Below are 23,030 nucleotides of genomic sequence, written 5' to 3' on the forward strand. Positions count from 1 at the left end.
GTCCCTGAAGCTGTAGGCGTGAGCTTAAATGGACTCCAGAAGATGGCAGAGGACAGGAAGGCCTGGAGGAACATTGTCCATGGGGTCGCGATGGGTCAGACACAACTTTGCAATTAACATTATTATCATCATCATCATCATCATTATTATTATTATTATTATATCTTATTTTGCCTCTCCCCTGTTTCCAGTCCAATGTACGGGCAGCTTCCTTAGCAACCGTGAATGCCTGGACCGAACAGACAGGCATGAAAGAGTGGTTGGAAGGGGAGGATTTGTCAGAAGAATTCAAGAAAGAGAACCCCTTTCTAAGGCAAGAGGTGAGGATTTTAGTCATGTCAATCGGTTTGCTTTTGTGCTATTATCTTGGAAGAAGTGTCAGTTCAGTAGGGATGTGCAAAACAATCGATGCACAATATACTACGTTTCAACTCATCTGTGCATAATCCAAAATGTGGCAGTCCTCCTCTGAGTAGAAGTGATTCTGAAGAGAGCGGGGGGGGGGGAATGAAGACGTTGATAAGTGGGTGTTTTGTGGCTAACTGCACCCATTGTGCCAGGTGGTTTTGAATAGACTATTACAGTAGTGAAAAACTTGTTAACATTCTAAAGGAGTTTCAAAAGAGAATCCAAGACTTAAAAGGTGATTATAATGTATTTTGTTGTTGGGAGAAGTACATTGAATCAGTTTCTGCATCCACTTGCTTAGTTATTGTCTCAATACTGTAAGAGAGATATCATTAACTGACCAGAAATGTATCAGATCTTTATCTACAGGTTACTTCTCCTCATTGTCTCTTTCAAATCTCTCTTACAATTCCTCCCCTAAAAAGTGTTTTATTCTACAAAAAAATAGGGAGAAGGGAAGCTTTTATTTCTTCTCCCTAGTGGCCTGTTCTTTGTGGTGTCTGTTAGTCAGCTATTGTTGCCTTCCATTCATTTTATTTTCCAAATCAGCTGTTAGTAGATTAGTTGGCTATCTAATTTTTAATACACCAGTTTAATAGGCTGTTGACCCAAAATGCCCCCAGTTTTAATTATTCACATGTAAATTTTGTATGATCTCTACTTAGAACACAGTGTGTTCCTTTCTAGTAATCTTTCCTAACTTTAGCTTTTAGGTTGGCTCGCTGACAAATTGCCCACTCTCCGAACTGTCCCATCAGACTTAGTTTTATGTGTACCTCACCTGTACTCCTGCCTGGAAGATCGAAATGGAGATGTCCGTAAAAAGGCACAGGATGCGCTTCCATTTTTTATGATGCATCTGGGTTTTGAGAAGATGGCCAAATCCACTGGTAAATTGAAGGTACAGAAAATAATAATAAATTGACTGATCGTTGTCACTAGATTTTTTTTTTTATGGAATTTTATCTTTGTAAGCCACTCGGAGTCATTGAAATTAAACTGGACGGTCATATAAATTTTCTTAAAAAATCAATTAAAAAAATTCTGAGAGAACAGGGACTAACAACTAATGGAGTATAAATAGTGGCAAGGACAAGTGGTATATAGCAGAGGTCGCCAACCTTTGGGGCACTGGGGACCGATTACGTGGAGAGAGGTTTTCCGCGGACTGGAGGGGGTGTGGTTTTGTGTGCGGCCTGCATCCTGTGGATGGGGCTTTCCTTGTTTGTGCGGCCCGGTTGCTGGCATGCCACGGACCGGTACTGGTCCACGGACCGGGGGTTGGGGACCCCTGGTATATAGACATGTAAATAATACCATGAATGGGTTTCTGGGAAAGTAAGGATTTCCAAAGTAGCTTTAATTATTGGGATTTTGAAATCTAATCTAGGAAATCTAAAATATCTGCATATGGGTTTTTATCTACGGTATATAAGTTTGGGTAATTTGGGATGAGCAACTTTTGAGCAGTTGGGCTGCAACTCTGGAAGATTTTAGGACCATCTGTTGATATGGCAGAACTTTGGCAACCTGACTTTGAACCATTTTTAAAAGTAGTTCAAATCTATTTTAGAAGGTTGGAGAGGCAAAAATGGTATCATAAGTAGCCATTTTGCTACATAATTCACTGCAGCGTGGTCTCAGGGTGGTGGGCAACAACCGGCGGGCCATGGGTTGCCCATTCCTGCTGTAGGTAGCCACCATTCCGTTGCATTGTGCGCTGACAAGGTGGGAATTGTTTACAAAAATTTCTGTTTAAAGACCTGGAAAGGAAAATAAAGTTTGGCTTGTAGTCATTTGATCAAGTGGCTTAGACGTAGATACCTACGCACTATTTATTTTTCTGTAGCCAACTTCGAAAGATCAAGTACTGGCCATGCTTGAAAAAGCTAAAGCCAATATGCCTGCCAAACCTGCTCCATCAAGTAAGACATCTAGAGCAATGGGAGCAGCTCCAGCCAAATCTCAAGCTGCATCAGGTAATCTTTCTACAGTTGTCCTACTTGAGAGAACCCTAGTTTTAAGAAAAATTAAGACCCTGAGACACTGCAATCATCACAAATATGAGTCAGTTGCCAAGCATCTGAATTTTGATCACATACCACGGGGATGCTGCAACAGTCATGAGTGTGAAAAACGGTCATAAGTCATTTTTTCAGTGCCATTGTAATTTCAGTCACTAAATAAACTGTTGTAAATCGAGGACTGCCTGTATTAAAAATCTCTACACTCACAGTGGCTTAAAATAATAAGTATATAATAAAAATATTAAAAGTTTCACTATACAATAAATATACAGCGTAATCAAGCAGTAGCTACATGAAAATGATTAAGATAGTCTACTGTAATTTTTTAGATATGTCAGCACTGTATTTTCAGAACTTAGCACTTGCAATACATATCTACCCTGTTTTGTTTATGGTCCAATGTATTATGTGCGTTCAAACTCACATTAAACATGTATAAATGGCAGTGAACAAATTGCAGCATCACTGTGAGTTGGGCAGCAGAAAAATTTAATAAATCGCTAATTTTATTATTAAATTCAATTCCTGTTTCTTGTGTGAAACTTCAGTATGCATCACTTTGCTGCTTTGTAGGGTTCTAGGACAGTGGTGGCGAACCTATGGCACGTGTGCCAGAGGTGGCACTCAGAGCCCTCTCTGTGGGCACACGTGCCGCCGCTGCCAGCAGCTTGCGCAGGTCCATTAGGCCGCCACCTGGAAGGGCAGCCCCACCCAGCACAAAGGAGGCAAAGCGGCTAGCTAGCAAGCTTGAGTAGAGGTGGTAGAGCACGCCCACACCCAGCAAGTCACAGGCCACCCCGAGCAGGGAAAGCCGGATCCCCATCGGTGCCATGGCCCCCCAGTCCAAGCTAGGATTGTGTGCCTCCTCCCATCTACGCTGGGCCTCCTGCCCACCACCCCACCTGCCAGAGACCCCCTGGATCTCCCCCAACCTTGCCCGGCCCCCACAGGCATCCCCCCATGAGCAACATCAAGGTGGCCATGCCCACCCAGCCTGCCGTGACAACCGCAGCCACGCTCACCCAGTGGGCCCCGCCCACCCAGTGTGTCACGCCCCCCTGCCCCCCTGAGGACACCACAATGCTAATGCAGCCCTGGCACTTTGCGATAAAGAAGTGGGTTTTGGGTTGTGCTTTGGGCACTCGGTCTCTAAAAGGTTTGCCATCACTGTTCTAGGAAGTTTTAAAAAATAATATATCTCACAATTTTGTTTCTCAAAAAACTAAACTTCAAGGTAAAATATTTCTTTTATGCCTGTTCAAATTCTTTTACCTTTAAATGGAACACTTTTTTCCATGTACAAGATATTTTTTAAGTTTACATCAATTAATTAATAGTTTAAAGCAGAGTTCCCTAACGTTTCCGGCTTTGCAGACTGGCGGGGGGGAGAGGGGGTGGTTCTATGCAGTTGGCGAGCGCACACGCACACAGCTCCATTTGCTGTTCATGCAAATTGAGCGGGTGCACACACGCTCACCCACTGTTTGTGCAAGTGAGGATGCGTGTCTGTGCACGCTCGCTGGTCATTTCCACAGCCTGGTTGCAACCCCCTCATGGCCCACTAATGGGCCACGGACCCCTGGTTTAAAGTATATCTTGAAAATTAAAGCATGTTTTGTAAACTGGCAGAAGAAGTTTTGTTTTTGGTAGTTTTGATCCCAAGCCTATATAGTGTAACTGTAAACTATCAAATTATTCCTTAGGTTCCAATGAAGATTATTTATCTAGCACAGTGGAGACTAAACCTGATGCCAAAAAAGCCAAAACTGGGGGAAGCGCTCCTAAAACCAAGGTAAATGGCAACAATGGGTTCTGGTTTGCTTAGCTTTGCAGTCATTGCTATGAGATTTCTAACTTTGGGGTAGCAATACCCCCAAGAATTCCTGCCCCTATTCATATTCTGGCAGGCATTGCTTCTGAAGCAATGCTTATCTATCTAGATAGGGGCCAGTGATAAAGCGAGACTTTGCCATGGAGGACAGGCTGTAAGAAGTTAGGACTAAATCCTCTCTGTCAGGCAATGAGTGGCAAGGACCACAAGCAGGCAGGCAAGCTCTCTTTGCTTGGCAATGAAGGATTTTCCAAGGATCCTCAAACACGTGACATCGCGCAACGTATCGGAGCTTTTTCGCCATTGCCGGTAATGGGGTGGGCGCGGCTCCGGTATGATGAAACCGGCCCGTGGGCCGGCAGTTTGACACCCCTGCTCTAGGCAAAGAGGGGAAAAGAGAAAGAAAACTGTCAGTCTGTCTAATCTGTCTATGTATCTAGCTATCTTATCCATCCGCCTCCCTCCCTCCCTTCCATTTCTATCACTTAATGATAGAAAATGAAGAGCAGGATTTGGACAGCAGTTCTTAGTGGGTTGGCTTTCCTGGATTAATATCAGCCTAGATACAGTACTGCATATCAATCCAGAAATAAAATCTGATACAGCCCTGGCTATGAAAAGTACTACCAGCTATGTGGCAGAATGAAATGACCTTATCACAGCTCCATTTTGCAGCTCATTCTGTTTCATAGTAAAGTTTTATTTAAGACATTTTTGTTTCATGGTATATTGTAATACTATTCATTTTTTGACTCATTGGAGATTTTTGGGTCAATGCATGAAAAAAAATTCATGCTGCAGACCTCGGGCTAATGAAATAATCCTTGTGAAGCACTCATGGCAATTGGAGTCTGAGCCTCTTGGTCTTCACTGAGAGGGAATTTGGTGGCCTGAATGGTCCCTTCTAACTCAGTTCTTCCTCAGTATGATTCACATGCTAGTGATCTTAGATATGAAATATTCCACATGCGGTCAGTAAATAGGAGCAGAGTGCTTGTGCACTATATTCAAATTTATGCAATAAAAAACTTTTTTAAAAGTGTTTATGTGGTCGATACTGTTAACTACAGAAGAGTATTTTATGACTTGTTTCAGCATTCTGATGCAAATTCAGGCCTCACCAAAGGCAATAGTAATCTGACAAAGAACAAAGTTATCAAACAGGTAATAAGTGGGTACCACTTTAGAGTGGCTGGTACACTGACCTTTATACACTTGCTGCACTAAACACTGTTATGGCCTTTGTCTTTATTCTGCTCAATAGGTACTTGAGGTCTTCAGTGCACATTCTAACACAAACTTCTGTAGAGGTGAAATACTTGACTTGCATGCTGATGGGATAGATTTGTTCTGAATAAAGGAATTCCTATTGACTTCAATGAAATTAGTCCAGAGATGCAGAATGGAAAGTGGTTTAAAACTAGATTACAGGAGCTTGGTTATGAGGATATCAACTGACTATTGTTTTGTTTCTTAGGGCATACAAGGGAAAAAGGTTCCGAGCAAGTCCAACTTGAAAGATGATGAAGACAGGTCTGGCCCAGTTTTTATTTTTGTCCCAAATGGAAAAGAGCAAAGAATGAAAGATGAGAAAGGATTAAAGGTGAGAGAAATTCTCAATGTCTGATTTCTGGTCTATGTTAGACATTAACTCCCATTATAGACTATATTTACCTTAACACTGGAAATCTACAGTTAAAAATAAATGTGGAGATCACTTAAAGTTATTCACTTTTAATTGTACAAACGCATATTCTGCTGTAATATACTTATCAATGTTCTTAGCAGTTCACTGGATAAGCATTGCAGAATTAGAAGTTGTTCTGTCATTCTTTTTTGCTAAGTTTGGTCTACAAAATCTACCAAATTTGTTCGGAATTACTGTGTTGGGAAGGTGTCTCATTCAGTATTAGGAAATGTTTCTACAATAACAAAAATATTTTATTGTATTTTTTTAATGGGAAGATTGCTAAAATTGCACCAGCCGGCATGGGGAATTGTGGGAGTTGAAATCAACATAAGAGTTACTAAGTTTGAGAAATACTGCACAGAATGAATAGGCAAAAACAAGCCTCAAACCACTGACTGCATGTGTATGCACCTAAGCATCTATGTTATAATACAGTCCTGAGGTATTAAAATACAAAATACAAAGATCCAAAATTAGGTCTACTTCAGTAATGAAAGCTCACCAGGTGATGTTTGTGAGAATCTATTACAAATCCAACAAGAGATCTAGTTGACACATGTTATATGCCAAGGTGGAAGCATAAGTCTATTTTTAACAGTCTGGACTTGTTTCTATTCAGATACAAGAATAAATCCTCCTTAGTTTAAAATAATCAATTTTTTCTGGTATCCTCTTCATGGCAGTCTCGAAAGTGGGGAAGGTAGAAATTGCTTGCTTGAAGTTTAGCCAAACTAGCTTTAGTGAAAGGAAAAAAGTGAAAATTACAAAGATGCCATGTTTTTGGATAGTCGAGTAATAATCTATATAGGAAAAAAATCTTTCTTCTGTAAATATGAATTTCTTTTGTTACGTTAAGAGGACAAGTATTACTTAAAAATTACCTGAGGCTCAATAATGTAGTCTTAGTAAATAAGGAGAACACCTACACAAATATATAGTATCTATATACATGCCACTTACAATTTACAGACTGATTATTTTAAGTGGAAGTTAAGTTGTGGGTAGGTAAAGTTACAGGTCTTTAACCTTTTAAGAAGACTTATGTTCCCCTCTTTCCTCAGATTTTGAAATGGAACTTTACTACTCCTCGTGATGAATATATTGAGCAATTGAAGACTCAGATGTCTAGCTGTGTTGCCAAGTGGTTACAAGATGAAATGTTTCATGCAGATTTTCAACGCCACAACAGAGCTCTTAGTGTAATGGTTGAGGTGAGGAGCATTGATTTCTGGCAATTGATAAAACAATAAGAACATTAGTATAACCTTTTCTAGAGCATGCAGCTTTTGGAAATACACTATTCAACTTAGAGCCCTGCATAATATTCTCATAAGAACAGTGCAATTAGTATTGGCCTCCATTAAGGCACTGAACATGAGCCTTCGAAACAAAATTAAATAGCAGAGTAGCTGATGCAAGTAGCAATTATGCATGCACAAAACAATTATCTTTGGTCCCTTTGCTACTAGAAATGCCGGGGGATAATCGTTTAATTGAAATACAATTTCTTGATTTATTTTATGGTTAAAAATATATATTAATTTTTTTGCAAAACTTCACATTGATTTTTTTCTCTTTCAAGCACTTGGAGAGTGAAAAAGATGGAGTTATCAGCTGTTTAGATCTGATTCTGAAGTGGATCACTCTGAGGTTCTTTGACACCAACACAAGTGTTCTGATGAAAACTCTGGAGTATCTTAAGTTGCTGTTCATCATTTTGAACCAAGAAGAATACCACCTGACTGAAAATGAAGCCACTTCTTTCATTCCCTACCTTATCTTGAAGGTATCCAGAATTTTAAATCCAGCATATTTGGTGTGGGTTGACCTCTTAAGAGTGGGTAGAATGGAAAATTTAGGAATTGTTTCTCACAAAACATAACAAAAAGCAAATTGTGAAATTAGAGCTCCCTGTGTGACAGTATTGAGAATAATGGTGATTTGAGCCAATAGAACTAGAGGATACTGTATTTGGAAAAGAAAAGAAAAGAAAAACCCTATTTGGAAAAAAAAGCCAAGAAAACCAGCTTTGAAATATAGTTACTTTTTTAAATAATAGAAATGGAAAACATTGCTAATAATGCTTTTTCGATTTTTACTGATTTAAAGGACAATAAAAATTGCCTTTATGCTTCAATTGTAGAATGCTTGACCTAAGGTTTTGAATAATACTCAATATCATTAAAACTTCAGTCAATACATTATATTAGGCACAATCAGAAAAATAGGATGCAAGAAGTAGAGAACAAAATTTATCTTTTATGAGATCAACCAAGATGAGCTAGGTATTGTTACCTGTAATGTTAATAAAAAATATGAGAGCAGTTTCAAATAAAATACTTGCATTAGTAATGGTAGTAGAATTATGTCTGTTAGCAAAAAAAAAAAAAAAATACCAAATACATCAATTAGAAATTCTGATCTTTAACAACTAAATTAACTGTAATACATGAAACAGTGTGTGTGAGAGAACAATGTTTTTTAACATAGATATAAAAATTTACTGGAGAATTGTTGAGCAAATACCTTTACAGAATTTTTTCAGTTCATTAGAGAACATCTATCTCTTATTTACTATAATGACCCATGATATTTTGTATCAGTTTTTGCTGCTGTATTTGGAAAGATTCTAATTTACAAAAATCTCAGAGCAAGTGAGAACAGTAATCTACATCAGAATAGCATCTTCTAATATGTTATTATGCTCAAGATTAAATACACTCATGTTTGCTCCAGTGTATTTGTCACGAGCTAAAATTCCACAGTAAAAATATACAATCTGAAAACTTAGGAGTGCATGTGATTCCCTGAAGGCCTTGGATGAGAATACTAAGAATACTAATTATGCTTCCAGTTTCTCTAAATCTCCAAATACCTTCTCTGATTTTAGGTTGGGGAATCCAAAGATGTTATTCGAAGGGATGTGCGTGCCATTCTGAACAGGATGTGCCTTGTCTATCCAGCCAGCAAGATGTTCACGTTTATCATGGATGGAACAAAATCAAAAAATTCAAAACAGCGGGCAGGTGAGACATGTAGTACAGATCACAATATCTTATTACAGTCATGAAAATAATGGAATGGGCAAGTCCTACTTGAAATACTGGTGTGTCAAGTTCTGGGTTGGATGCATAAAATATACAGGGAGATGCATTGGTGTAGGCAGGGGTAGGTAATTGTTTTCAGCCTAGTAAGGGATTGGGGGTGCACATTCATATATGCAATTTTTCTACATAATTATTTCCAAAAAGAGCAGTAGGAGCCTTTTACTTAGAAGTGGGAGTGGGATAGGAAACAGTGAAATAGGAAGGAAATAAAAAATAAAAATACAATAAATAGAGAGTTAACAATTGTGTTCCTGTTATAAAAATTATTTTTAGTGCCTGTTGTGGTAAATTCAGTCAGGCTACTGATGATAAAAGTGAATAGTTAAGGGGCAAATGTGGCTATTTCATGCATTGTTTTACAGTAAGTCCCCAGTTTAATCTTGGAGACTTAATCATAAATAAGAATTTTTACTTTGTCTATAATAACAGTTCACTTTATGAAGAAGTGTTGCTGCCTTATATACATCTTCTTTTGTTGTTCCTTAGAGTGCTTGGAAGAGCTGGGATGTCTAGTTGAATCATATGGTATGAATGTGTGTCAGCCAACTCCAGGCAAAGCCTTAAAGGAAATTGCAATTCACATTGGTGACAGGGACAACACAGTCAGAAATGCTGCACTTAATACCATTGTTACTGTTTACAATGTGCATGGGGACCAGGTGTTCAAGCTGATTGGAAATGTAAGTAAATGGGAATCAAGGGAAAAATTAAATTCTTACAGTGTATTGGATGATTCAGGTGAAATGATACAAAGTCAAAACAGACCTTCGTTATACAACTGACTGAATATTGATTATCAAGAACAGATAAATTGTACTTTACACTATTTAGTTGATGGCTAATTGATCATTCAGATGTCAGTGAATTGTAAGATGGTAAATAAATAAGCATTTATTGTTAAATCTGCGATAGCAATACCATGGAAATTAGTTGAACTTCGTGTACCCCAAATGTTCAAAATAGTTTGACAACTATGTCAGTGAAGAATTGGAGGAAATTGCATTGGTTAAAAAAAAAAAAAAAAAAAAACATCTGCGCAGACCTATTATTCAGTTTGTGAGAATCAGTTTTTAAACTGTTCCAAACATTAAAGCAACTAAGCCAAAAGTCACATATTTTGTGCATATCAAGATAAAGCGGGAAGGAAAGCCTGGAGATGTTTGTTGGGGATCGATCATTAAATGCCTATTTAGGCCACTAGGTCTCTTGATACAAATTATTTTATATCAACCCGATTCTAAATAGAAATGCGACTAAAATGAACTTAGAACATAGCTGTTACCTCTTTACAACAATTTTAAAATATTAGTTATGTACAAAATTACAAAAAGTTATATTAGTTATGTACAAAATTACAAAAAGTTGGGGTTAAATAAGATAAAAATCTTTCTGAGAGTTTCACCATCCACATTCAAGTAGGATATCAAGCTATTTCAGAGTAAAGAAATCCGGTGACATCAAGTACCACCTACTTCCAAAATAGTACCTTACATGAAATTGTTTTTTCTGTCTCTTACATTTCAGAACCACTGCTTTTGTCAAAATTTCAATTTAATTTTACATAAATTGTATTATTTAGAGCAGATTTCTGAATTTCTAACATCAGTATGGTAAGAAAGGTCAGTCTTAGATGAAACTTTAGGAGGTAAAGACCCCACAAAATTGGAGAACATCTGTATTAATGATGATTTTATCTTTTTTTTTTTTTAATTTTGAATGCTTTTGAGTTTGAAGATATATTGATACATCCTACAACTACTTTCCTATTCTCATTTTGAAAATCTAACATGGTAAATTAATGTTATTCAATTTAGATAACATCTCTGCACTTGGATATGAAATCTCATATTCTTCTTGCAAGATATTAGCTATTGGGAAAATTGTAAATTAAGTCAATTGCTGCTTTAGGTCTTACTATTTCTCAAGACACTTTCCTAGGTTGGGAGTAGGAAAATGATAGAAGCATCCAGAATTTACCTACATGGCAGTCCTGTGTCAACAAAATAGGTTAACATTTGTGAGAGTGATATTTGTTGTGCCCCATAGTTTCATTCAAACCGTGGGAAAAAAATGTATTCCACTGGCAAAACTTAATTGTAATCTGTTCTTGCTTTATACAGGTAAGGGAGGCCCCCAGAAACCCTTCAAACATGTCTGCTAAAAAATGACAATAGATTTCCCAATTATTTTGCAGCGAGAAACAGATAAAAACTGGATATAAATGCTAAAATAGGCGTATGATGTGGGCCCTCTGATTTGCAGCTCTCTCCCAGCCCCCAATTGTTAATGTTAGCTTTTGGCCACAAAATGCTTGCCCACCCCTGTTCTAGAGAATTAGGTAATTGACAACTTAGATCAAGGGTCTTCAAACTTGGCCCTTTTATGACTTGTGGACTTCAACTCCCAGAATTCCTCAGCCAGAATGCCTGGCTGAGGAATTCTGGAGTTGAAATCCACAAGTCATAAAAGGGCTAAGTTTGAAGAGCCCTGACTTAAATAGTAAGTTGTCTGGCCTAGTGGTCACAGTTCATTGAATTAAGGAGGATAGATATCCAACTGCAAAAACGTGGATGTTGACTTACTGACATGCGGTGTTTCTCTAGAGAGAATCTGTGTAGCATCATACAGTTGCTGTATCTCCAAGCTCCTTAAATTTATTTTTCATATGAGAGAGTTTACACCTTTTACATCTATTGGGGAGAGAAATTGATGAATATAAATAAATGAGAGACTCTGCCTTTGCTTATTTTCACGTTTAGAGGTGTCTTAGGAAACATTTATACTGTACTTATAAATGGAAGAAAAGAATAATTGCTAAGTACAAGACCTGTATTGGGAGTTAAACTGCACTTCAGAAATTATGAAGCTTTGGAGCATTCTTAGAGGCAAATCTGTCATGACATTGAAGTTTTTCTTCTTGTGCAGCTTTCTGAGAAGGACATGAGTATGTTGGAGGAACGAATAAAACGGTCAGCTAAGAAGCCCAATACTGCTTTATCAAGGCAGGTAGATGAAAAACCCCAGCGCATACAAAATACCAATGCCAGTGCAAACATGCTGCGGAAGGGAGCAGCTGAAGACATGTCTTCCAAACTCAAGTATGTTATGTGGAGAAAATGCCATCTGTGTGCAACATTTTCACAGTGTGTGTGCTAAAACATACCTTGCTGTTGCCTTGTGTTTGTCTTTTGTTTTTTTTCATTGCTGCATGCATGAGACACAGATTGCAAAAAACAAAACAAAAAAGTACTGCAAAGCAAAATGTTTGAACCTTTGTTCATCTGTTTTGTCATGTCTTGAATGCTTTCTAAATGGTATTGTGCCTTTTTTCACTGCTTCTCCATGGACAGAATTATGTATCGCACTTATAGGATGTAAGTACTAACCACTAAATCCTTGGTAGCAGGGCTTGTACGATTTCTGTCTTTTTTTCCCCAATCATTAATTATTAAATACCCTTTGGAAGAAGTTCCACACATTATAATAAAGCTTCTTAAAAGTTAGGGTTCTAGGAAAAACTGGTGGTGGATATGAGAAATGGTGTCAAGTTCCATCTCTTGGGTAAAAAAGTTAAAGGAGGTACGTCTACCCAAGTGGAAGTCATTCAGGTGGCATTGGATACCATCCAGTGTGAAATTAAGATGCCCCTCTCTGTTTAATATATGATTCTTGAAGCCTTCCTAGAATTCCTCTTGCTATGCCTTTATGCCATTGTTCTAGAATCCTCTGCTTAGTAGGAAATCCCGAACAAAATAAAACAAATGGCAAGTTGTAATTGAAGAGTATAAAACTCAGCTGGAAATATTCTGCATTCAGAAACAGTTGTCACTAAGAAAGGCAACCTAACATAATGCCTTCTCCATAGATGAATAAAAACTGGATTCGTTTGGATGAAATCATACTTTCTCATTCTCTCTTTAACATTTGTGGTGGTGCCTATATTTTGCTGTAAGACAGTGTTTCTCAACCTTGACAATTTTAAGGCATGTGGACTTCAACTCCCAGAATTCCACAGCCAGCATTGCTGGGAGTAGAAGTCCACATGCCTTAAAATTGTCAAGGTTGAGAAACACTGCAAGTGTAAGATGTAAAGGGAAAGGGAAGCCTAACAAGTCTTAAACAGAGTACAGATTCCCAATAGTTTAGAGCCATTGCTGATACTGCTTGGTTAATGCAAACGCTATAAAAACTACTGCAGGAAATCCTCGACCGACGACCGTTTGTTTAGTATCTGTTCAAAGTTACAACAGTACTGAAAAAAGTGACTTATGGCCAGGTCTTGCACTTACAACCAAATCTCCGCAGTCGTGTGATTAAAATTTGGGCACCTGGAACCAGCATTTATTTACAACTGTTGCAGCGTCCCTGGGTCCTACGATCACCATTTTGCAGTCTTCCCAACCAGCTTCTGACAAGCAAAATCAATTTGGGGGTGGGTGGGGAGCTGAATTTGCTTAATGACCACACGGTTCATTTCACAACTGCAGCGATTGCTTAACAACTGTGGCAAAAAAAGGTTGTAAAATTGGGCAGGGCATATTTAGCAACTGCCTTGCTTAACAAAGGAAATTATGGTATCTATTACGGTTGTAAGTCAAGGACTTCCTGCGGGGGGTTTTTTTTTTTTTTTTTTTTTGGTTCCTATATTTAAACATAATCGTTAGAGGACAACAAAGTTTGTTATGTTGGAATAGCAGAAGTCATTATTTGTTGTTTCACTTCCTTAAGCCCTTCAAAAACTGAGTAGTAGTGAGTAGTAACCTTCCCAATTTCTTTATGAACTGCAGAGAATGTTGGAAAACTAGGGAGATTTCTTGGACGCAAAGTTGGACTGTATTCAACAAAGTCCCAGATAATATAGAAAAGAATGTTTTCCATTTGTAGCTTGTGAGGATTTCTATGGGAGGGCAGCATGCTTCCTGAAATATTAAGGAAAATGTATTGCTTGATTTTTATAGCCAAGCCCGTAACTTGAGTGGCCATTCAGATACAGCGCATACAGTTCCTCGGGAATTTCAGCTGGATCTGGATGAAATAGAGCATGATAACGGCACAGTGCGATGTGAAATGCCAGCACTTGTTCAGCACAAACTAGATGACATCTTTGAACCAGTCTCGATTCCCGAACCTAAGTAAGTGCAGGGGAATTTTGTCTGTTTTGACCCAGTATGTGCATATTAGAGGTATAGTGTTCTCTTCTTTCTCACATATGAAGGTTCTACCCGAGGCCATAAAAGAAAAGCTCAGAACAAAAACAAGTCACTACTAATTGATGTAACTATAGTTAAATTCCATTTATAAAATACATTGATTCTCTCATCTGCATATACCGGCCACTGTCTCCTAGTCCAGGGGTAGGCAACCTTGGCTCTTTTATGACTCGTGGACTTCAACTCCCAGAATTCCTGAACCAGCCATGCTGAGGGGAAAGGGAGAGGTTTCTAAGCTGAGCCGTGCTGGCTCAGGAATTCTGGGAGTTGAAGTCCACGAGTCATAAAAGAGCCAAGGTTGCCTACCCCTGTCCTAGAGAAACAGAGATATATACATCCATATTCTTCTTTCTTCCAGCAAAACTGCAAAACACAACACAAAAAAATACCTCACCCACAGAATGGAGGTAGGAAAAGGTAGAAGAAAAAAGTAGAGGAACAAAACTAGATAGAGATGAGACAAGGAGAAGAGCTGACTTGACAGGGAAGGAAAAGAATGAGAGAAGGCCTATTCAGGTGTTACAGGGAAAAATGGTAAAATTCCACAGGCAAGCAGCATCTAGTTATTAGCTATATCTGCAGCCATTTGTACTTCCAACTGTGTGCTTGTTTTCAGTAGCATATTTTGTTTTTTCTCAATTAAGCTAAGACTCCCTGCAAAATTTGCAAGTGTTATTTTGGAAGTAGGGTGGCAAGGATTGTCTTCCAGTAATTACAGGGATGTCAACGCTGCAAATACTGTATATTCTTGCTTTGACAATATGCAGAACTGTCTGGTATTTTTATAGTTAAACCAGGCAACAGGGAAAAAGGGAGGAGAATAAGGATAGCCCAGGAGAAAGAAACCGGAAGTAAATCACATCTTCCAAGTTGATTGGAAGATGTGAACCATGACCCCAAAATAAGGGGGGGGGGGGAAATGCTTAGAATGTATATGCGTAACGGAAGAGAATCTCAGACCTAAGCATTTCCACCATGCTGTACTGACGTCTCTGTAACCTTAATAAATGCTTTTAGGGAAAAATATGCCTGAAAGTCCTTTTAAGTGTTTCGTTAATCAGACACATGACAAGGATCTTTCTTCCATCCAGGATCCGTGCTGTCTCCCCACACTTTGACGACATGCACAGCAATACTGCTTCTACTATCAACTTTGTTATCTCCCAGGTAGCCAGCGGGGATATCAATACTAGTATCCAAGCTCTTGCCCAGGTAAATGGTGTTGCTTGTAGATGGCAGCGATATAGTGCTCTTAAGCTACCATTTCACAGTTCAACAAATTATTTGCGAGAGTGATGAGTTGCACATTTGGTGGAGCTGAGTGTCAGGTGACACATGCACCACTCTGAAATGTCTTGATGACATAACTAAGTGCACAGGGGCCATCTGACTCGCAGTTCTCAAAAAGAACATAAGTGATGCCTTCCTGGAAGAGACCTCTGGTCTACCTAGTTCCAGCAGTCTGTTCTCACAGTGGTCAACAACTGCACAAGGAAGCCCATCTCCCAGCAGATGGCCTATAGAGTTGCCAACAAGACTAATAACTATTAAACCCCATGACTTCCATGGATTGATGCAAACCTTTTTGAAGCCAGCCAAGCTGGGAGCAGGCACCACATCTTGTAAAGAAAAAGACCTTATGTTCAAATGCAAGAACATAGAACATTCTCACCTTCTAGATAATTCCCTGACTTTCTTTTTGATACCAAGAGGTATGCAAGGATATCTTAACTCAGTGGTGGCGAACCTATGGCACGGGTGCCAGAGGAGGCACTCGGAGCCCTCTCTGTGGGCACACGTGCCGTTGCCCCAGACTTGCCTCCCCCCGTGACCCCCTCCTCTCCAGCAGCCCCCCTGAAGGAGAGTCGCCCTCGAGCATGGCCCACACGGAGCAGCGCAACCAAGGACATGGCAGCCAGGAAGCATAGACAAGACTCTGCACTCACACCCCATCATGCAGTTGATGCTGCAGAGCGCGGGCAGAGAGTGTGGCCACCATAGCATTGCTGGGCTGCCTAGGCGATCTGCAGCGGGCCCTGGAGGCAGTGAGTGGTCCTGTGGGTAGGCGGGGCAGGGGATGGGGGGCAGAGCAGGGCGGGGCCAGTTTTTGGGCACTAGGTCTCTAAAAGATTCGCCATCACTGTCTTAACTCTTCATATTATCTAATAAGACAGCATTTATTTAATGCTGTTCCTGTTCTTCCACTACTTGGATTTCAGGCTACTTTACCGTGAAGCAGAGTCCTCATTTGCCAGCTGAGGCCCCTTTTGTTCCAAGAAGTATTTAGGCAGGGGGTGGGGGGCAGAGAGATGGGCTGGCACAGACTTGGCTTTTGGCTGAATAGAGTAAGCCAGAGGAAACAAATGAGGAGGCTTTTGTGATGCATTCATTTTGTTAAGCATATTTCTATGCTGGCACATCAGTAAAGAGTACGTAAATAACTTTTTGTGGATAAAATTTTATTTCTCCTATTAAGAAAATTTATTCTAATTTTGAGAGCCAATTTGGCCTAGTAGTTAAGGCACCAGGCTAGAAACCAAGAGACTGTGGGCTATAGTCCCACTGTAGGCATGAAATCTGACTGGGTGACTTTGGGTCAGTCTCTCTCAGTCAAACCCACATCATAGGATTGTTGTGGGGAAAAATAGAAGGAGAAAGAAGTATTACTATGTTCACTGCCTTGCGTTATTTATAAAAATAATAAAAGCAGGATAAAAAAAATGAATAAGGAAAATATATTTTTTATTGGAAACTACCAAAAGACTTTAGTAATTGTCAGTATACGAAGTTAGTAGTACCTGTAGATCGGACAGATTGCTAGATTCTGTTTTTTTTTACCATGTTTTCGACTCACTGCTGATTGTTCCTTCAAAAGTAGTCCCCATGATAAGCATCCAGTAGTTGTTTGCTTTCTTTGCTTTTCCTTCTTCACTCCTTGCCAATAATACACTGTATACCAGCCTTAAGTTGATTGGTGCCCCGGAAATGGAACAAATACTAGAGTGCATGATGAAGTTCTTTGTTTACCAAATACAGGAATTCCGTTTTCATTATATTTTATTCATTTCTCTCTGGCCTCTAGTTGTAAGTTTTAGAATAAGATTTGATGACCCTCAGTCTACCAATGGGTCTGAACTGAGGTTTTCTGCAGAGTAGCCATCATTTTTACTTTGCTATCTTCAAAAGGAAGGATACTCTTTCTCAACTATTCCAAACAACATGAAAAATTTTATGGAAAAGCTTTCAATACTCAGGGGTGAATTCACATTTTCATCTTGCATTCCCCTAGGGCACGGGTCGGCAACCCACGGCTCTGGAGCCGCATGCGGCTCTTTGAGCCTTCTCCTGCGGCTCCCAGCCTCCTCCCCCATTTACAGAGACAGAGAGGCACTTGCGCTTCCCTTCTCTCTCTCTCTCTCTCTCTCTCTCTCTCTCTCTCTCTCTCTCTCTCTCTCTCTCTCTCTCTCTCTCTCTGTGTGTGTGTGTGTGTGTGTGTGTGTAAAAAAGAGTGGCCTCACGCTGTTCTCAGACGAGCTGACAAGTTTATTGGCGGGGCTTCTCCCTTTGCTGCGTCTCTGCAGGAAGGGCAGGAGAGAGCCAGCCCAATAAGAATGTGTGTCAGCTTGTTGGAGAAGAGCCTGAAGCCAGCTTGCCAGGTGAGCGGAAGATCGGAGAGAGGGAGAGAGAGAGGAGGAGAGGGAGAGGAAAGAGAGAGGGAGGAGAAGAAAGAGGGAGAGGAAAGAGAGAGGGGAGAGGGAGAGGGGGAGAATAAAGAGAGAGGGAGAGGAAAGAGCGAGAAAAAGAGAGAGAGAGGAGAGGGAGAGGAAAGGGGGAGAGGAAAGAGAAAGGAACGAGGGAAAGAAAGAAAGGAAGGGAGAGAGGGAGAAGAAAGGGGAGAAGAAAGAGAGAAAGGGAGAGAGAAAAAGAGAGGGGGAGAGGAAAGAGGAAAGAAAGAGGGAAGAGAGGGAGATAGAGAGGAAAGAGAGAGAACTCATGCACAGCAGCCTCTATTTCTTTTTAATTAAACTCTTCAATCAAGCTCCCCACCCCTTGTGTGTGCATGCAAGTTTTTCTTTTCTCTGGGAAACGGGTCCAAGTGGCTCTTTGAGTGTTTAAGGTTGCAGACCCCTGCCCTACAGCTAACAATTACTGCAATAGTAGGAAAAATAAATTCTAAATTCCAAACTCTGCCTGTAGCTACATATTTGAGATAGGTTCTTTGAAGTGTGAAGGCTGCAGAATTTGTTAAGACTAGAGAATGCAGGAATGACTAGCTTTTGCTGGCACTGCACATCTGATGTTTGGTCTAATATCCTAAGATTGTGAACAAAGTGATGGATTCTTAAAGAATTGTAATAGAATAGTAAAATGGGAAAAATAATAGTTAAGAAATCGGTGATAGTTTTTGCAGCTAGTGCATGCCAATGTCTTAAATACTCTGCTGGGTGAGGAAAAACTATTATTATTTCTGCATATAGATTGATGAGGTTCTGAGACAAGAGGATAAAGCTGAGGCAATGTCTGGCCACATTGACCAGTTCTTAATAGCTACATTCATGCAGCTCCGACTCATTTATAATACTCATATGGCTGATGAGAAACTGGACAAGGATGAGATTGTCAAGTTGTACAGTTGCATCATTGGAAACATGATTTCGGTAAGAGTTCTTTATTTTCTTTGCCACTGTAAAATGAGCAAAAACAGTTAAAATTCGGTCAGGTATACATTTATTTTATTATTATTTCTTTTATGTAAAATTTATTATTTTACTCTAGTACACGTATAGATTTATCAAAAAAAGTCAAGTATGCTGCACATCTAGCAAATTTAATGCACAATCTGGTTGCTTGGTACATAATAGGTCAAGTTGCATGTTTTTTACTCATCGTCTTTCTGGATTTTGAGAGTTACCAAAAGCAGTTCACAAACTTAGTTCTTAGAAGCTTAATTAAAACTTAAAAATAAAATGTTTGTTTACTGTGTATCTGTTTGGGAAAAAAAGATAAATGGTTTTTATTTAGCAAAGTGGGGGTTCACAATGTAGTATTTTATTTTGTTTGACGTGCTTGGGTTAAATGATCTAGATATTTTACACATATTAATATTTTAGTTCTTGAAGTGCTATTTTCAGGGATGAATAAATAGAGCTCCCCAGATAAGTAAGTGCAGTTCTTATAGCGCTGTTCTAATCTGCTGCAATTTTCAGCTGCGGTGTCAATCATCTGACATCAACATTCTATAAAGAACAAACCATGCCTTTAAGAGGTGTGGCTTGTGTTTTATTGTTGTGTTTTAGTTTGCCACTGAATTTCTTCAGGCTGACATGTAAAGCATCCCCTTCTCTTCAGTCCCGCACCACATGTTCTTTCTGCTCATCAACACTTCTAAATGTATTTCTTAAAACAAGGCTTACTGGGAAGGCAAACAAAATGCAACATTGTTTTCAAAATAGCGACCAATCTAATATTGGGGTTCTGAAGGGGTTATTGAGGCTCCTAAGTTTTATTCAGAAGAAAGAATTATATCTAAAACTTAAATTCATTTGACAGTTATTCCAGATTGAAAGCTTGGCAAGGGAGGCTTCCGCAGGAGTGTTGAAGGATTTGATGCATGGCCTCATTACCTTAATGCTGGATTCAAGAGTTGAAGATCTAGAAGAAGGCCAGCAGGTTATCAGATCTGTCAACCTCTTGGTGGTAAAAGTTCTAGAGAAATCTGACCAAACCAACATATTAAGGTAAATCACTTGATGATAAGATGAAAAAGGTCTTTTATTTTTTCATAGTATAACCTTCTGACATAGCCCTTAACACTAATATTCCGCCATGTGCTTGATGAAATACTTTTGTTCCTCATTATAGTTGGGTACAGTTGAGTAATGCTTCAAGTTTAATTCATAAGAAGAGATGGTTTGGAGCACGGGTGTCAAACTCGCCACGTCACTTGACGTGTTGCGATGTATCGTGACTTTTTTCACATTGGCGGAGCCTGGGGTGGGCGTGGCGTCTGCATAATGCAACCAGCCCACGGTTTAACACCCATGGTTTAGAGCAGGGGTAGGCAACCTCGGCTCTTTTATGACTCATGGACTTCAACTCCCAGAATTCCTGAGTCAGCTATAGCTGACTCAGGAATTCTGGGAGTTGAAGTCCATGAGTCATAAAAGAGCCGAGGTTGCCTACCCCTGGTTTAGAGCATAAACACTGTGATTACAGTGGAGGCCTCCCTGCAATAGTCATGCAGTCTTGGAAAAAGTCATGGATGCTTTTATGAGTTACAGATAGGCGGTGTGTTCGTATTCTGTTGTATTTTGAACAATCTCCCAAGTAAAATCCCACGTATTACCCCTCTCTGCATGGTGCTTGCTGATTCTCTGTGGAAATATGTATGACTCTTGCAGTGGTTATATTTAGATGGAACTTAAGAGACTGTCACTTGCTTTATGGCAGACTGGCTTTTATGTCAATTGTTATTACATGCACTGTAATTTTATGTTATCTGTATCACAGTTTTAAATGTTAGCCACCCAAAATCATCACGTTGACATGGGGGGGCTGTATAAATCAAATAAACAATGCTACTTCATTTAATTCTTCTAGTGCCCTGCTTGTTCTACTCCAGGACAGTCTATTAGCCACTGCTAGTTCTCCAAAGTTCTCAGAACTTGTAATGAAAGTGAGTATGTAGGTTTGTTTTCAAATTTGAAATGGCATAATGACATGTATTGCCAGCTTGTCATAATTATAGACCTAATTTGTTTTCTATTGGAAAAATCACAATATAAATACAACTTAGTGTGGCATGCTGTTATTAACAGATAAGCTTGACAGTAAAAATGAAAGGTTTAAAAATCTCTGTTAAGAGTTGTGTCTTAATGATCTGTAAACTTATGTCCAATGTAATTGAGCAGACAATCACCGTATTTGTTCGTGACCATTTATTTTAAGCTTTTAAAACATCAAGTTTGCCACTGACAACTCTGCATTAGGATATGCTTCTCCGTAAGTAACTGATTTTTGTTTGTAAACATTTCTCTCCTGTCTCCAAGTGCTTGTGGAGAATGGTAAGACTTCTCCCTGAAACTATCAACAGTATCAACCTGGACCGAATAATGTTGGACATTCACATCTTTATGAAGGTGTTTCCAAAAGAGAAATTAAAGCAATGTAAAAGTGAATTCCCAATACGGACTCTGAAGACCTTGATTCATACATTATGCAAACTGAAGGGAGCCAAGGTAAGACCAAGTGGATTTGTTCCAACCTACGAATGGTTCTCAGGAATATTTAAAAGATTCTCTCTAAATTTATAATGTTCCTTTCTAGATTTTGGATCATTTAACAATGATAGATAACAAGAACGAGTCTGAATTGGAGGCTCATCTGTGCAGAATGATGAAACACTCCCTGGACCAAACTGGAAGCAAATCTGATAAAGGCACAGAAAAAGGTGCTTCCCGTACTGTAAGTATTTTGTATTTTAAAATAAAACAGCTGTCGCCTCTACAGCTGGTTAATTTTATGATTGCACAGTTAGAATCTTTGGGAATTATATCATTTTTACTGTATTAGACCTTTATTCTGGATTGCATAGAAGGCTGAAGAAGCTCTCTGATGTGGCTGGATTAAGATGTCAAGAAATGCAGGGAGGCATTTTGCAAAACGTTTGGTTAGCTACAGAGTATCTCTTGCACAACAGTATGTTTTAGGCTGTGTACAAATTGGGCAACATGCCTGTTTCCTATAAACAATAAATTTTCTCTTTTTTCATGCATTTATTTATAAAATAACAGATCTTTTTAAAAAAAGATTCAGGTAGTCATTTTGACTTCTGTTAAAGGAGATGAATTACAGGTAGTCCTCAACTTGTACAGGTATAATATAGGGGGTACCTTGCTCAATAGTAGTAACTGTGAGAGGGATCTCGGAGTCCTAGTGGACAATCATTTAAATATGAGCCAGCAAGGTGCTGCAGCTGCCAAAAAGCCAACACAGTGCTAGGCTGCATTAACAGAGGGATAAAATCAAGATCACGTGAAGTATCAATACCACTTTACAATGCCTTGTAAGGCCATACTTGGAATACTGCATCCAGTTTTGATCACCACGATGTAAAAAAGATGTTGAGACTCTAGAAAGAGTGCAGAGAAGAGCAACAAGGATGATTAGGGGACTGGAAGCTAAAGCATATAAGGAAAGGCTGCTGGAATTGGGTATGTCTAGTTTAACGAAGAGAAGGACGAGGGGGGACATGAAAGCAGTGTTCCAATATCTCAGGGGCTGCCACAAAGAAGAGAGAGTCAAGCTATTCTCCAAAGCACCTGAAGGCCGGACAAGAAGCAACGGATGGAAACTAATCAAGGAGAGAAGCAACCTAGAACTAAGGAGAAACTTCCTGACAGTTAGAACAATTAACCAGTGGAACAACCTGCCTTGAGAAGCTGTGAATGCTCCAACATTGGAAGTTTTTACGAAGAGACTGGACAGCCATTTGTCTGAAATGGTATAAGGTTTTCTGCCTGAGCAGGGGGTTGGACTTGATGACCTCCAAGGTCCCTTCCAACTTTATTATTACTATTATTATTATTATGGATCATCGCACAGTCAGCCAGATGTTCAGACTGGATTTGGCATTTTGTCTACCTATCGAGTCCTTTCCCAGGACCTGGGATAGGCAGATGTGGATGTTTGATGGTATTACAGATATCGTCGCAGGATGGAAGCAGTTCCTAGTAAGGCCGCCTTTTGCAATTGACT

The 23,030-nt window shown here is 39.4% G+C and overlaps 1 protein-coding gene and 1 non-coding gene across 2 annotated transcripts in view; both read left to right on the forward strand.

Annotated features, from left to right (window-relative positions):
• The window catches only part of CKAP5 (cytoskeleton associated protein 5), a 66,456-nt gene that overhangs the window by 35,795 nt on the left and 7,631 nt on the right, over positions 1-23,030 (forward strand). Inside the window, exons 25-41 of the mRNA XM_015824124.1 lie at positions 192-320; positions 1,115-1,309; positions 2,258-2,387; positions 4,139-4,227; positions 5,744-5,869; positions 7,018-7,167; positions 7,539-7,742; positions 8,847-8,982; positions 9,550-9,743; positions 11,989-12,161; positions 14,022-14,195; positions 15,365-15,485; positions 18,752-18,931; positions 19,824-20,011; positions 20,874-20,949; positions 21,323-21,511; positions 21,600-21,737. Of these exons, the coding sequence (XP_015679610.1) occupies positions 192-320; positions 1,115-1,309; positions 2,258-2,387; positions 4,139-4,227; positions 5,744-5,869; positions 7,018-7,167; positions 7,539-7,742; positions 8,847-8,982; positions 9,550-9,743; positions 11,989-12,161; positions 14,022-14,195; positions 15,365-15,485; positions 18,752-18,931; positions 19,824-20,011; positions 20,874-20,949; positions 21,323-21,511; positions 21,600-21,737 (2,592 nt within the window). The remainder of the gene's footprint in view (positions 1-191; positions 321-1,114; positions 1,310-2,257; positions 2,388-4,138; positions 4,228-5,743; positions 5,870-7,017; positions 7,168-7,538; positions 7,743-8,846; positions 8,983-9,549; positions 9,744-11,988; positions 12,162-14,021; positions 14,196-15,364; positions 15,486-18,751; positions 18,932-19,823; positions 20,012-20,873; positions 20,950-21,322; positions 21,512-21,599; positions 21,738-23,030) is intronic.
• LOC114923152 lies at positions 15,559-15,669 on the forward strand. The gene has a single exon (XR_003810578.1). It is a non-coding gene; the product is annotated as a small nucleolar RNA SNORD67 (small nucleolar RNA).

Source organism: Protobothrops mucrosquamatus, unplaced genomic scaffold (assembly GCF_001527695.2).
Source record: "Protobothrops mucrosquamatus isolate PMUCROS unplaced genomic scaffold, P.Mucros_1.0 scaffold2131, whole genome shotgun sequence".
Lineage (NCBI taxonomy): Eukaryota > Metazoa > Chordata > Lepidosauria > Squamata > Viperidae > Protobothrops > Protobothrops mucrosquamatus.